The following is a 15,977-nucleotide window of genomic DNA, read 5'->3' on the forward strand; positions in this document are numbered from 1 at the left end:
ATTGAGCTCCTTGAGACCATGAATACTGTGGAATGATGAAAATGCCTGTGCTTGGTAAGAGGTGGCCTTGGCAGGTCCTCTAAATGGATTTAGAGGATTTAATTGGTACCCTTGCCTTCATCTCCTAGCAAGTGGATAGGGGCCAGAGGCTGAGTTTAGGGCACCTATGAAAGAGGCCTACCTCAAGAGACTCCTCCCCAGGGGCTCATCCATGTTGTGAATGCCCAGCAGTGATGCAGTGATGTTCTAACCCCCCCCCCCCCCACCCCCGTCTTATGCTGGTCTGTTTCTGAGTCCTTTGAGTTTTTTCAGTTACTGAGTTTGGGCAGGGCTTTGAGGGAAACCCTACATTTACCTGCTGGTTGGTCAGAGTGTGAATTGTCCTTAAGCTTTGTCCTGTGATTGGTATTTGAAGGAAGACAGTCTTGGTAGATGCTGGCATGTACTACCTTTGGGAGCTTGTGGCAGAGTTTGAGATGTCTATTGGCTTGGCCAGGAACTGGAAAATCAGTGTGGATTCCTTTGAGATGGCCCGTATAGACTGTCCAGTTGATAGGGTTTAGAGCCACCTAGGGCACTAGCCGTCCAGGCAAGCCTGTGCCTGTGAGGGATTATCTTGATTAGGTTAATAAGGAGGGCTCCTGAGGTCCTCCTTGGTCTCTGCTTCCAGCTGACTCAAGCTGCCCCCAGTACTGCCCTGCTGTTAGAGATTGCACCCTCAGACTAAGCCAGATAAACCTTTCTTCCTTAGCTTGCTCTGTTGAGGGCTTTTATCACAGCGTCAGGAGAAGAAGCCAAGATGCCCCTTCTGCATCTGGAGTGAGAATTTAGTCTGACTCACAGAAACTAGAGTGCCACTTACCAAGGAAAGTCAAGCTGCTCAGGGCAGGGCAGGTGGGAGTGAGGCTAGGTGTAGAGCCACAGCGTCTTTGGGCCTGTCACTCTCTGAGAATACCAGGTGTGCTTACCAGCAAGTCCTGGCTTCCTGCTGTTAGTGGGGATCTTATTCCATGGGTGATAAGAGTGCTCACTTCCATCCCGTGGAGGGGGTGGGGCTCTTACCTTCTAATCACCGCTGTGGCTTCCTGGTGACTAGTCCAATGCTAAAGCTGTGCCCTGACCCAGGAGAGTCACGAAGTCATCATGCCCAACAGCCTGGTTGGTTAAGACTGTTTGGGGCTCTGTACCAGAAACCTGGAATCAGGAGCAGACATAGCTTTTATCATTCCATAGGCTGTTATTTATCTTTATTTGACTTATTTATTTCATATGCATGCCCAGTTCTTTTAACAGCCTTTTGTTGAAATGACATTTCCTCCCCATTGAATTATTGAGAGGCTTTACTATAAACGTCAGATGCTATGTAGGCGAGTCATATCCATGTTCTCCTTGCTACCCCATTAATGAACATGGGTTTATCCAGCAATATACTGTCTCAGTTACTGTGTTGGTTTATTTTCTGTTGCCATTACAAAACACCCGAGAGTGTATCATTTGTAAGGAAAAGGAGTTTATTTAGTTTTGAAAGCTGAAAGTCAAAGTTTGGCAGCAGCATCGGTGTGATCTCTTGGTGAAGGTTCCCTTGCTGAATTACTTCTTGGTGGATGATATTGTAGTGGCCCAAGCATATATGAGTGACAGGAAATCAGAGAGCTCGTAGAAACCACCAAGCTTGCTGTTTATACCACCTTCTGTCTTGGAAACTAACTGGTTCCATGAGAGCTATGTTTGTCCTTTGGAGGTAGCTTTCCCGTGTCCTCAGTGACCTGTACCTGCTAGGCTCCTCTCACAGGTGTCCACACCTCCAAGCACCACACTCCATGGGGACTCCAGAGTCCTGGGAGGGGTCAGAACTCCAAACCATAGCAACTGTTTGCTTGAATTTATTGTCATGAATTTTTGTGTTTGGTGCTACTGCAGGTAGTGTTTCTTTTTAATTTCACTTATGATCTTTTGTTCCTAGCCCATGGCTGTCCACACAACTGGTTGCATTGATATCCTTGTGAAACTCAGATTTTAGATTTAGGAGCCTTTAGTTGAGAAAGCTTGTTTGTTCGTTGTAAATGATCATGGTATCTTTGAGTGAGCTGTGTTTTGCAGCATTTTTGCCTCTTGCCCTTACTTCTCAGACTGAATTTTGGAGCAGGGTGAGTCAACATGGTAAGGCCTGCCCTGGTTCAGTACTTGGCTTCTGTGGAAGGCATTGGGTCAGTACAAGCGGCTTGCAGCTGACGATGTCAGAAAGATTTTTCTTGACCTTGTGAGCATGAACTGAGTTTTGCCAGACTCTTTTAAGACAGTTGTGTTTTTGTTTATTCTGCTCATTAACGTTACATTAGTGATTGATCCCTGGAAGGAGCCTCTTGGTCATAGTGTTTTCTTTTTGCATTTGAGTCTGACTTGCTAAGCGGTGAGAAAGTCTGCAGTTAGCTTCATCAGGACAGCCACTCCCTGAGTGTCAGGCTCGTGCTGGCCTCATAAGAACACTGATTCCTGCCTTTCTGGAAATGGGTGGATATAATCTTCAGTACTTCTTAGATGGTTGGTCAATTTACCAAGGAAGCCACCTGGCCTCAGGTATCTGAGGTTTTAACTGTGAATTTAATGTCATTAGGAGACAATGTGCTGTTCCAGCTACCTGTTTCTTTTGGGAGAACTTTGTTGGTTTGTGATTTTTTTTTTTAAAGGACATTGTTTTGTCAGAGTTTTCAAATTTATTACCATCAAGCTGCTTCCAGTCTTCCCTGTGCTTTTAATGTCTGTGAGTCTGTAGTTACTCACTGTTTGTATTTTAGCTTGAGAAAGGCCCTGTAGCGCAGCCTGGCCTCAGCCTCACAGCTGCCGTGTGCTTCCTTCCTTGGCTGTAGGGCTGTAGGCATCACCACTGTGCTCTGCCCTGTTCTCTTTCTGCTTGTTGGTTGTTTTTTGAGACAGTGTCTTCACCTGTAGATCTGTCTGACCTTTAACTTTCCATCCTTCTGCCTCAGCCTCCCAAGTGCTGAGATTACAGACATGAGCTATATGCCCAGCTTTTTTTTTTCCAATCTTGACAAACTTTGTCTTTTTTCCTTAAAATATTGGCAAAATAATCATTTCACCTGCCCTTTTAAAAGCTAGTTTCGTGGCTTTGTTTTTTCCTTTTCTGTTCTATTGGCTTATTTCTCTGAGTGCTTTGGACTTAGTCTTTCATTATTCTTAATGTAGAAGGTCAGATCTTGCGTTTGAGGCCTTCTTTTATCGTGTGACCTTTCCCTGTTAATATGCCTTTCCTCTTCCTTTGAACACGCCAGGATTCCATTAACTCAGGACTTCTGTTGGTTCCAAGGAAGTAATTGATTGGCTGTCATTAACTTGTAACTATTTCCATTTTCAGCCAACCTACTGAAATACCGTCGTAGATTTTGTACGTATCGTTTTCTTAGCACATAGGAAGCACCCATCAGTACTGACGTCATTGGCTTCTCTTCCGCACCTGTCCACTCAGCACTTTACCCACACAGCCATTTGATCTCAGAATACTGCTCCCGAGCAGGAGCACCGTCTGCATGTAGGCTGAGGCCCTGACCTGTCCATGTCATGACCTCTGCCCTTAGATGGCCTTGCCGTGGCCGCTGCTCTTATATGCAAGGGAAACCTGGCATATGTAAGTTGCAGATATGATAGGAGACTTTCCTGCTTCATCCCCTGGGCCCGTGTAAGATAGTGTTCCCAAAAGATGGAGGCAGGGGAGCTTCACCAACGGGAATGATGCTGGGGAGAAGTCAGAGTCATACAAGGAGGAGGCCACAGAAAGAGAAACCCAGAGGGGCATGGACACTTAGCTTACCTACCCTGGTGCCTCCAGAATCACAGGCCTACCCGCCCATCTAGAGATACTGGGGGGTGCCCCATTGCATCTCATCTGTGGTCACTTTCCTAGCAACAACTGACACCAAGAGTGCTAGGTTTCATTTGCTCTGGCCACATCCTCTTCTGCTCTGTGCCCTACCTTTCTCCTTCTCCATCATCACAGCCTCACGGCTCTTTTTCTCTGCCAGGCAAAGCTCATTTTCTTCCCAGACTCTGCACTCAGTACTTGGAAAATGTTTGCCTCAGATCTTACATTCTTAGTGGTGTTCCCTACTCACCTAACCACCCATTTTTCACCTTTAAAAGCTTATTGATGCTGTAGAGTTGCCTCAGAAGTAGTGAAGAGCACTTGCTGCCGTTGTACAAAGTTGGTACCCAGCACCCATGTCAGCCTGTAGCTTCAGTGGCATGCACTCACCTGCATGACTTTACCTGCACAACACACATACACGTAATTAGAAATAATAAAAGTAAGTCCATCTTACTGTTTGAGGCAGGGTCTCTCACTGAAGCTGAAGCGCATTCATTTGACTAAGCTGGTTGATCCCGGTACAGAAGTGTGCTCCCAAGTCAGATCTCCCAGCCACCTTCCCAGAGCACCACAGCTTTCTATTTTATAGTTTATTAGTAGCTTGTTTGTAATGTGTTGAGCATAGTGCGAAGAGTTTACAACACTGAAGCATACAGTTCTAGAAATGCTATTTTGAAAGGCATGCAAGTTACTTCCCCTCCAGTGCGCTTGTGTTATGGTCTAGATGTAGGGTTCCTCATGTCATTTTATTTTGAATATATAAATATTAACAAGGTCTTAGAAGTTAGAACTGCAAAGGTAGCATCTCAGAAATGTCTGTATTCTTACTGCTGTATCTTCATTTTCTCCCTCCCTCCCTCCCTCCCTCCCTTCCTTTTTTCATCCATCCATCCATCCATCCATCCATCCATCCATCGCTGTCCTGGAACTCACTCTGTAGATCAGGCTGGCCTTGAACTCACAGAGGTCTGCCTGCCTATGTCTCCCAAGTACTATGATTAAAGACATGGCCACCACAGACTTTGCGGCTCAAGGTCACATTCACAGAGTGGACTTATCATTTCAGTAGTCCAAGTTACCACTGCTGACATCTGGCAGGTGGTGAGCAACATCCTGCAACAGAAAAAACTCACAAGCCACCCAGAACTGTGGCCATCATATTGCCAGAAGCTAGTGACCCTGAGTTTGTCTGAAACGCCTTCCTGGTTCCCAGAAGCTAGTGACATTTGAGTTTTTCTGAAATGCCTTCTGGTCCCCAGAAGCTAGTGACACTGAGTTTTTCTGAAATGTCTTCTGGTCCCCAGAAGCTTCAGAGCTTTATGTTAGAGTAGTTTCACCCTGATACAGGCCAGAACCTTCAGACAACTGAATTAGCCAACAGAGGGGCCTGGGAGTTGAGGGTTCATAGTCATATTTGTGGTCAGGAGCTAGTAAAGGACAAAGCAAGCAAATATTTGGGAGGGAAAAAGAGGAGAGAATGGGAAGTAGATGGTTAGTGAGTTCCTACCCTGAACTGTCTACTTGAGGGCTGGGGCTTAGTGGGCTTGGTGGGGTGCTTGTCTGCCACTACAAAGCTTTGCTTTCTGTTCCGTGGTGCATTCCAAAAGCCTAGCACTTGGTGGAGACAGGTGGTTAGAAATTTAAGGTCATCCTTGGGGCTCAGCCTCAGCCTATGCTTCATGACACATCGTCCCAAAAACTGAAAGGGAAGCCTGGGCTGGGGGTGACGCTTATGTAACCTTGGAAAGGGACCTGATGATTCTTGTAAGTTTTTACTTACCTTTGCTTCCTGAGTCTGAAGAGCCTCCCTTCTCCCCCTTCCCCCTAGGTGGGGCTGCTTCAGTTCTGTTGCCAAGCAACAGGAATGCATGGCTCCTGTGCATTCTTTCCAAAGACTTCCCAGGCTGCTTGGTATGTTACAGGGTTGAGCACATTCTGAGTTGCCCTCTTGTAGCAAGGAAGTCAGTCCCGATCTGCATTTTATTGCTCCAGGGAGAGGGAAAAGCCTTTGAGTTCCTGAGTGAGGCTTATAGAAGAATGACATTGGACACTTCATTGGTCCTTATTGTGGTTTCCAGTCCTCCACTTTGAGCATCACTTACAGGCTGTCCAGTATTGACACAAACTGTCAGCTGTTTCCTGATGGCTCTATGATTATTTCCCCCAGCAGTCAGTTGGATGATCCTGCTGTAATGAAACTCCTTCCTGCTTACTGTGGAATATTTTTCTCAGCATGAGTCAAATTGAAAGTAAACCCTGCCCCATTCTAGCAAGCAATGGTTTCCATACAAGGATATATGAAATAGTGGACAGTGGGAAGATGGGAGACTGTACTGAACAAGATACATTTTAAAATGCAATTTTACATTTAGTCTTTTATAGTTACTAGGTTTGTAGTTTATATATGATATGGTCAGCTGTATTAATAGTATTGATAATGAAATTCAATCAGGAAGAACTCTCATTTAAGGCTACAGGGAGCTTAACAACACTTTAGTAGATGTTTATTGGCAAAGAACTGTGATGGACTTATGAGTAAAGGTTTCCAAGCATGAAGCCCGGCTGTGTCAGCACAGTTTTAGCTGCTGTGGTGTGACTGTGCTCTCTGGGGAACTCGGGCTGGTATGGACGTCATTGTGCTGCTGCTGCTGCTGCTGGGGGCCTTTCCGGATTTTCGTGTCTTGGCAGGAGATGCTGGTCTTCCAGAATGGGCTCATTCTGCAGTGCTCAGGACACCTTTGCTCTCCGGTGCCTGAGTGAGCTGTCTGTGAGTGAGGGCAGCTTTGAGCAGAGGGGCTCTGCCCACCTTGGCACTAGCGGGAATAGTGGGCACCGCACTGCAGCACGTGCCCATTGTCTCTGCTGCTGTTTTTCCTTTCCTCCTTTTCTTGATACACATACTTGGTTGTTGTATCAGGTATGGAGAGGGGGCTGTTAAAAGTCGGCTGTGGTGGACCTTTGTCACTTTCTTCCTGATGTATTTCCCTGGTATATATTGGGGGCTTTCTTGGTATGTGAGTCAACAACTTAGAGTTCTTCCACTTGGGATCTAGACTTGAACTTGGGTTGCAGGCTTGATGCAGGTGCCTTTACCCACAGACTAGTAGATTATCTTCCTTGTCACAGAACAGTAAACGTTGACGTGGTGTGCTATTTACCCTTTACTTTAGCCATTCTTGGTTCATGTGTTTTTTTTTTAAGGTGCCACCTTTGAAAGCAATATAAAATAAGATTGGGTATACATGGAATTGGAGGTGAAGTTTACTGTTGATGAAGACATTATGACATTGTTGTCATGACAGCACAAGTAAGCTTCAGGACTTTATTGAGAAGGCAGTAACAAGGTTTGAAAAGATGGGCCATTTGGGAACCCTTCTCCATGTGGGTAAATGCTGTAAAGGGAACCCTGCAGGCAGGACTCTGTGAATGAGGTGAAGTCCCTTCACTGTGTCTTTCAGAAAAGAAGCAGAGTCAGGGGTATCACTATGAGCTGGAGGCCAGCCTGGTCTACACAGTGAGTTCCAGGTCAGCCAGTGCTGCACTTTAATACTCTGTCTCTAAAAGAAAACCTGACCATGCCCAGCCACCACTTTGGTGAGTTCATGCCACAGGTGCTCAGCAAGGTCCACAAGCGGGAGGAGTCTGCCTTGCTGAAGGTTCAGGTGCTTCTGAGCAGCCATCACCTAAGGTAGGCGTATTGAGATGCCCTGGGCTCCTGGAATCCTACTAGGGGCAGCAATAGAAAAAAGAAAGGACAGACACACCAGGTAAAGCTAATGTCAGGTGGGGTCACTGGAGGAGGGTTTGCTGGTGTAGATGGGAGGTCTCTGAAGATGAGCAGTCTCAGGCTGTAAGCACCCAGGAGGAAAACAGCTGCAATCGCTAGTCTTTGCTGCATTGGTCAGTTGTTGCCATTCCTCTGGAGCCTTGGCCTTATGGGTGCCAGTGGGTCCAAGGACTTGGAGTTCATCATGGTCACACCCATTTCAACAATACCCATTCACTCAGAACTTTACTCCCTTAGGGCTTCCTTTGCTCTCTACATTGAGACACGATGCCCTTGCTTGTTTAATAAACTATTGTATAGTTGTATGTAGCTTCTCTATGTACCAGGAAATGAAAAACAACCATGCAGTCTGCTGTGTATGTCAGTCATTCCACTGCAGTGGTCTGGCAAAGAACCAGTATTGTTGAGGAAGAGTGGTGGCTGCTGTCTTAGCCAGCGTCTGCCCTGACAGATCCTGGAAGGTAGTCATTTCTGAAGAGAGAGGGTTGTTCTGGCCCAGAGCTGAGCAGGTTTTCAATCCATGCCTGGCATGGGTGGATGGGCAGGCAGCAGGAGCATGTGGGCAGAGCAGTCACACTCACTCCTCAGTCTGGAAGGAAGAGGGGTTCCTTCAAGAGTATTCCCCCAGTAACTTAAAGTCTTTTGGGAGATTCCTATTGTGCCATCCTGGGGGTGAAGCCTTGTAAGTGTGTATCTTTGAAAACCTGTGAGAGCAAGCATGTTAATCCCTAAACCACAGCTGTCCATGTTCATGAACTAGATTTAATAACCTATTCTATAGTGTTGATGTACTTTCTTGTCATGCAAGATAAATATGTATAATTTTACCAGTTTAAGATAAACTAGTTAAAACTACAAACAAGAATGCAGTTTAGGGATATAAAGCACGCATACTGGTTAGTTATGCGGGGCTGGCAGGTTCATCTGTGACGCTGTACCGTTGGGATGGGTGTGTGCTTCCGTCATGTGAGGGTGGCAGATTCATCTGTAACAGACTGTGAGGATAGGTGTGTGCTCCAGTCATGTGGGGTTAGTGGGTTCATTTGTAACAGTGAACCGTTGGGAAGGGTGTGTGTTCCCATCATGTGGGGTTAGTGGGTTCATTTGTAACAGTGAACCGTTGGGAAGGGTGTGTGCCCCCGTCAGGGCGACCTCTGCTATTATAGTACTTAGGGCTGGGCAGCATGTGCTCGGGGTTGGCCTTAACTCTTTTGGAATGACTGATAGAGCTTCATAATTAATTTTTTCCACGAAGAATTACAAGGTAGTGAGGAAGGAAGATGTTAGCAAGACCTAAAGCTGGTTAAATTGATTGGTAACTTTTGCTGAAGGTGGGGTGGGTGACCAGTTCACATGTGAGGTGTTCCTGGCTCTTTTTTCTGGTTTGTGATTTTTCAGTTGCTGGAGCTTTGTTCATCTCAACTCTTTGTTCTGCAGCTTCCTCGGCCTTCCCAGAAGTGAAGAGAGTATGGGCTGCTTGTGGTTTGTGACCTGGGCAAAGGGAATGCTGTGGGTGCTTTGATCTTTGATCCAGACTACTAGAACTTTCTCTGCTATGTGCAGGAAGGCATTTTGCTGTTTGGAGTATCGAGTAACTTCTCCTTCACACTTGCAGCTTGGGCTAACTGATGCAGGAGGCCAGGACTCTGCCTGGCATCTAGTGTAGCTTTCCCACTAACCTTAATAATTTTTGTTCTTCTAAAAACCTTCAATATTAACTTATGAGTGTTTTACCTGCATGTATATATGTGTACTGCAAGCATGCCTGCTGCCCAGAGAGACCAGAATATGGCATTGAATTCCCTAGAACCGGGGTTATAGGTGGTTGTGAGACAGCATGTAATTACTGGGACCCAAGTCTGGGTCCTCGAAAGAGCAGTAAGGTAAGTGCCCTTAACTGCTGAGGCATCTCTCTAGCCTGACTTTTGTTTTGAAATTGAGAGGTTTGTCTCATCTCTTCACTAGGATGTTTAGAGGCTCCTGTAGAGCTATTAATTGGCCTCATTTCAAAATTGCATCTAGATAAGTTCTCTGTCTTACCTGAGCATGATTCATGGTGCCACACAACGGTTCTAATGGAAACATCAAAGATCACTGCTTTTCACATTTAATTTGGTGTGTGTGCTTCACAAATGTAAGGACTTAAGTTTGGATCCTTAGAGCTCATGTAAAAATCTAAGTGTGAAGATGTGTGTACAGTCCTAGTACTGCGGATGTGTGTCTGCACTTACACTCCTAATTTAAGTCCCTTTTATAAGAGTAGGTCCTAGGTCAGTTCACCGTCTATTACTGCTGTTTAGTCCTTCCTGGTTCCTTGCTTTCCTTGTGCTGCACTGCATAGGATTGCTCGTGCTCTCGACTGCTGGCCATTTCAGGGCAGGTGCCCCTGAGAACTGGTGGATGGTGAGGCCTGTGCTGAGTGGATTTCACTGCCGTGGGAAGGTGTGTGTGTGTGCAGCTCCCCTGGGTATGGTGTGTGGTTGTAGTCTGCAGCGATGTAAGGAGAGTGAGCAGCCATGTCATTTACAGTGTACTTAGTTTGTTTCCATGAGACAGCTTTGATGAAACCCTGTGTGTTGAGCTTGGAGTGAATGACCCTCTAAGGAACTCCTGAGGTTTGTTTTTATCTGTTCCAAGCTTAGCATTGTGTGACAAAGTCATAATTACGAAATCTTCACTTAACTTTAAGCTAACATTTTTCAGGTTGAGTTTACAGTTACCATAGTGACTTCATTGTGCTTTGTCATTTTTCACTGATTTGGCCATTATATCCATGAGTCCAAAGTGGAAATAGGTAAAATTCCAGCGTCTCTTCAAGATGCAGGTGCCAGCACCAATCTGCAGTCGTTTGTGACAGTGTCATTGTGTTTGTGACTTTCAGTGAATAAACAAGTACTTGAAAGGCTTTTTAGCTTGAGTTCTTGTAGAGCAGCCGTAGTCAGTGGTCTAACAGGGTCTTCCTCAGAGCACGAAGGGGGCCAAGAGCAGAAATCTGCAGGATGCTGCTGTGGACCACCTGACCGGTACGGAAGACAGGCCTTCTTTCTTTCTAGAGTTCGTCACTGGGAAGGATGTGCAGCATATAAATTCAGGGGGCCTTCACGTGGCCTTAGTCCTGAGTAAATGTCTATTTTTTTGCTTTACAATTATGCCTATGTCACCATCTCATTTGTAAATACAATGTCTTGTAGGTGCTGACCTTAAGGAAAGAGCCAAAATGCATTCCAGTGAAGTCGGTCCCTTTGTGTCCAAGATACGAGCAGTAATCAATGACATCGGTAAGCACGGTCATATCTTCTTCACATGCTTAGGTTGGGCTTTATGTCGCAACTGTCTTCCTGTGCTGTGGTCAAATACACAGTTGGATTGTCATGAGCTGTGGCTGCTTAAGCACTGTATGCATTCCATTTGAAAGGATATGCAAGATACGAGGACTTGAATTTGATCCCCCAGAACAGACAGGAGAAGCTGGGTACAGCAGTGTATGTCTGTGAGCCCAGCACTGGGAGGCAGGACCAGCCAGCCAGCCTAACTAGAGACTGACTTAGAGAGTAGATGGACTAACTAAGGAAGATACTTTGGCATGACTTCTGGCCTCCACACACATGTACATACAAGGGCACTTGCACAAATGAGGACACACGTGCACATGCAAAAACACATTTCCTCCTTTTTCTTCTTTTTGAAGTTTTGATTCATGTATTATTAACCATTAGTTAGGTAAGGTGATGCAGGCCTATAGAGTGAACATTAGGAGTTTGGATAAGGAGGACAGGAGGATTACAGGTGAGGCCATCTGAGGTTACAGAGCAAATTTGAGGTCAGCCCACCAATCTCTTTCTCAGAAAAATGAAACAAAAGAAAAGACTAATAGCTAAAAATATTGTTAGTTATTGCTATTAAAACTACTGTCTCAATATAAATAAAATTATACACTGACAAATCTGACAGTATTAGTAAAATTAGCATTGCTTGTATCTCTATCACTTTGCTATAAACCCAAAAGACAAAAATACTGGTAAAAAAAACTTATATATAAAAAAATAGGGACCTGAACAACAAGACTGTCATGTGTGATTTAATAGACTCAACCCTAAACCAGAAATCATGCATCATTCTTACAGAGTCTTTGTAAGAGTGTGCTGGGTCAGAATCTAAAGTCAGTTGAATTTTCAGAAAATTCATACATAGAGACGTGTACTTACAAATTGAAAAGGAACTTGGGCTGAGTTATGAGTCAGAGGAGAAGCTCCGAGCGGTAACTTGAAGACCGGTTGGTTGCATTACTGTGTGTCCAAATTCGTGAGACTTGATGTAAAACACTTGAGGGACAGTCTCAGTCTTAAGTTCATGTCAGCGAGAGAAAACCCACTGATGACAAAGAACCAGGCATTAGGGAACGTTAAAAAGCTGAGAGAGGTTTAGGATAGCAGCAATGAAAGGACCGGAAATTAGTGATGCGCAAGACAAGGAATGACGGGCTGGGTCAGGCTTCTCCTGAGAGCATGGTGATTGTTAACATACTGCACACGGACCAGGCTCCGGACAGAAATTGCAGAGAATGTGAAGGTAATGAGAAAATACCATGACAAAACTTGACTCTGGTAAATGTGAAAGAAGAAATTGAACCAGTTGTTAAAAGTCCTGTGACCCTCTTCTCCCAAGCCCTCATCCCCTGCCATGCCACACCCACAGCCGGCTCAGCTTAAATGTTGGGGACTTCTATCTCTGATGTCATGGAGCTGTTGGGAGGAGTCTTTGCACACCTGCACCAGCCTTTCCACAGGACAGCACCTTGGGAGTCGGCTAATGAACGCACAGCAGTGCAGTTTTTATGCCCAAACCCAGCAGAAATGGCAGAAGCAAGCAGATGTCTGTGGGGGGATGGGTAAGACCTGCAGACTGAGGGAAAAAACAGAGTTGGGTGTTCCTAGGAATATAAGGGTGGTTTCCATTGGAAAAAGCTAAATTTAATTCATGACATTAGGCAATTAAAATGTGAGAAAAGCATTTGAGAAATGTCAGCCTGTATTCATGGAAAAGATTAGTAAATGGGAATAGTGTTCTTCAGCCTGAGTCAAAAGCTGTCTTTTCATGGTAAAATGTTCGAGACTGTCCCCTGAACTCAGAAACAAGCTGGAAGAGACTGTGGTGGTCTCTGTCACCATTGTTCCGAAGTCCTGCCTCTGGAGAAAGGGGAACAACCAAAATAAAAACCGAAAAAGAACAAAGCAAAACACGAAAAGATCAAATAGTAAAAAGTAGAGTAGTGTGGCAGGATGGCGGGCACGGGACCTGTGAGAAGCAGTCAGTTCTTTCCCCTGTGTCAGCAGTAGGCAAAGGCTGTCCTCCTCAGTGCCCAGAAAGATGGCATTCACTCTAGAAATAACCGTGGGACTAGGAGCACACAAAGTACGTGCAGTGACAAGCTGTCTCGTGAGGTAGAGGAGTGTGTGGGGTCAGACAGACTCACTTTACTTCTAGCTTTGATATCTGTGAGGGACTTGAGCAGAGCCACGGCCCCCAAGTCCCCAAACAGAAAGTACAAGGAGTTTTGCCGAAGTGATGCTGCAGACTATTTAGTATACACAAGTCAGGGTGCTGTACTGCTTGCTTTGGGCACACAGGTGACCAGACCTCCCCAGGTTGGGCTGCAGATGGGATTTGGTGGGGAATGACAGATTGTTAACATGCTCAGAGAGGAAGGAGTGAACAAGTTTCTTTAAAACGGGAAGAAAAGACGAATTAGTTCTCTCGACATTAAACATAAGAGCATCAGTTTATTAAAATGTGCTGGGTGACGTGCTTGAAACAGTTGTCAGAATATCTGAGCATGTGCGAACACACCCACAAGCTTGATAGACAGCCTGGAAGCCTGTGAGAGGACACTTTGGGAAGTGGGTGCAAAGCCCACCCTAACTAAGGAACTGTTCGCAGTTTATACCTGCTAGGAAAGGAAAAATTTATGGTAGAGTGTCTCTGGGTGTATCAGCCACACTGCAGGGCAGGCTCCATGCCCAGAAATAGTTGGCCAACACAAAATGAACTCCATGGTCAGCCAGTCAGTTGATCTGTGTGCCTGCCCGCCCACCTGCCCGTCTGTCCGTCTATCTAGCTGTCTATTATTTTTTTGTGTGAATGTTTTGTTTTGGAATTTTTTCTTACTGTTTTTGGAGGGATGAGCGAGGGAGGGAGTGGGAAAGAATGTGAGCATGAAATTGGGTAGGGAGGTGGGGGAGGATCTTGGAGTCGAGGGAAGGGAAATCATAATCAAAATATATTGTGTGAAAAGAATAATTTAAATAAAAAAATGTCCCTTACACTCCAGGACAGTGGTACTCAGCCTTCCTAGTGCTGTGACCCTTTAGTACAGTTCCTCATGTTGTAGTGACCCTGACCGTAAAGTTTTGTTGCTACTTCATAACTGTAATTTTGCTGCTGTTATGAATCATAATGTAAATATTGTGTTGTCTGATTGTCTTAGGCTATCCTGTGAAAGGGTTGCGACCCACAGGTTGAGAACCACTCCTCTAAGGTTTTACTAACTGCATTCAGCCTCATTAGTGGCCACAGATTTGTAAATTGCTCAATGGTGGGGGGGCTGTTGTATACCTCAGCTTACCCAGGCATTGAAGCCCTCCCTAACAAGATGGCTCTATGGGTAAAGGTCTGGAGTTCATTATCTCCAACCCACATAGTGGAAGACAGAATTGGCTCTAGCATGTTGTCCTCTGACCTCCATACATGCGCCGTCCTCACATGTGCGTGCATTCGCAAACACACTGAATAAGTAAGTACATGTAAGTGAAAACCCATTGTGTGGCTCTGCATTTTGTGGATAAAGTATCAGAGAGATTACCTGGATAGTTTCCTTGCACAGATACCTCTGTGGAGTGTAGCACTGACTCTGGATTTCCTTAGAGTCTCTGTCGGGACATCCTAAGGCATGGGTGATGTGACTGAGTCTAAAGTGCCATTTGACATTTACACACTTAACCATTGTGTTCATTCTAACTGCATGCAGTGTTAAACTAAGAACACGGGTATGGCCTACAGAGCTCTGCCTCCTCCACTGCTACCTGCTGAGGAGCTTTGACTCCTCAGCACTCAGTACCACTCAGCCCTGTAGGTGTCTGGTTTTTGTCCCACTATATCAAAAACCCCAGCTGGATAGTTCCATAGTGGTGCTGTCATGCAGACTGAGGCCGAGTGCTCCCCATGTGTCCATGGCATGCAGACTGAGGCTGAGTGCTCCCCATGTGTCCATGGCATGCAGACTGAGGCTGAGTGCTCCCCATGTGTCCATGGCATGCAGACTGAGACCTAGTGCTCCCCATGTGTCCATGGCATGCAGACTGAGGCCGAGTGCTCCCCATGTGTCCATGGCATGCAGACTGAGGCCGAGTGCTCCCCATGTGTCCATGGCATGCAGACTGAGGCTGAGTGCTCCCCATGTGTCCATGGCATGCAGACTGAGGCCGAGTGCTCCCCATGTGTCCATGGCATGCAGACTGAGGCCGAGTGCTCCCCATGTGTCCATGTTCTTAGTCACATGATAACTTCGCTTTTATTTGCACTGCACTGTGCTGAGAGTTACTTGGTAAAGAATAGTTTTGTGTTGGTAGACTGTTAGTCTGGATGTTCACCATGTCTTCTGCCTGTGTCTGAGGGCCAAGGAAGAATCGTGGGAAGGAAGAGCAAGCTTTTAGGAGTTGCATAGCTTCTGCATGAGTTGCTCGCTCCTCTGGCCTGATGAGCATGCTGGGTGCTCTGCGCACTGTGACTCTCGGCTGTGAGCACTGTGTTTTTTACGTTTATTTTCATTTATTCTTTCTATTTGTCTGCCTGTCTATCATCTTTTTACCGACAGGGTTTCTCTGTGTAGTCTTAGCTGTACTGGAACTCACTCCATAGTCCAGGCTGGCCTCGAACTCAAGAGATCCACCTGCCTCTGTCTTCCTAGTGCTGGGATTAAAGGTATGCTCCACCACCGTTTGACCACTCTGCCGTTGAAATCTGAGCCATGGGTTTAACTGTTAACTTCTGCTGCTGTTCCAGAATACCACTTCAGAATTTGTCAAGACCAGAAAGGGAATTCATTGCAATTCTTGTTGGTTTTTCTACGCTTTTAATCCCATAAGCATCCCCGAGGCTGTGTTGATTGTAGGTTGACTGTAGGCTTTGGTAGTTTCTCAGCAACTGCCCTCCTTTCCTGCATGGGTGTGGTCATTGCGGATGTGCTGATTTATTGTGCACATACATCTTCAGACCTTTCTTTGGCTCTTACACAAAGCACCTGTCTGTACATGA

General features: G+C 45.7%; 1 protein-coding gene across 4 annotated transcripts in view; it reads left to right on the forward strand.

The window, feature by feature from the left end:
- The window catches only part of LOC121444487 (methylglutaconyl-CoA hydratase, mitochondrial), a 95,733-nt gene that overhangs the window by 16,348 nt on the left and 63,408 nt on the right, over positions 1–15,977 (forward strand). For all 4 annotated transcript variants that reach the window (XM_041646295.1, XM_041646296.1, XM_041646297.1 and 1 more), the window contains one exon: positions 10,859–10,945. In XM_041646295.1, the coding sequence (XP_041502229.1) occupies positions 10,859–10,945 (87 nt within the window). The remainder of the gene's footprint in view (positions 1–10,858; positions 10,946–15,977) is intronic.

This window comes from Microtus oregoni, unplaced genomic scaffold (genome assembly GCF_018167655.1).
Source record: "Microtus oregoni isolate MIOR12 unplaced genomic scaffold, Mior012 000128F_ref0000496, whole genome shotgun sequence".
NCBI classification, from domain to species: domain Eukaryota; kingdom Metazoa; phylum Chordata; class Mammalia; order Rodentia; family Cricetidae; genus Microtus; species Microtus oregoni.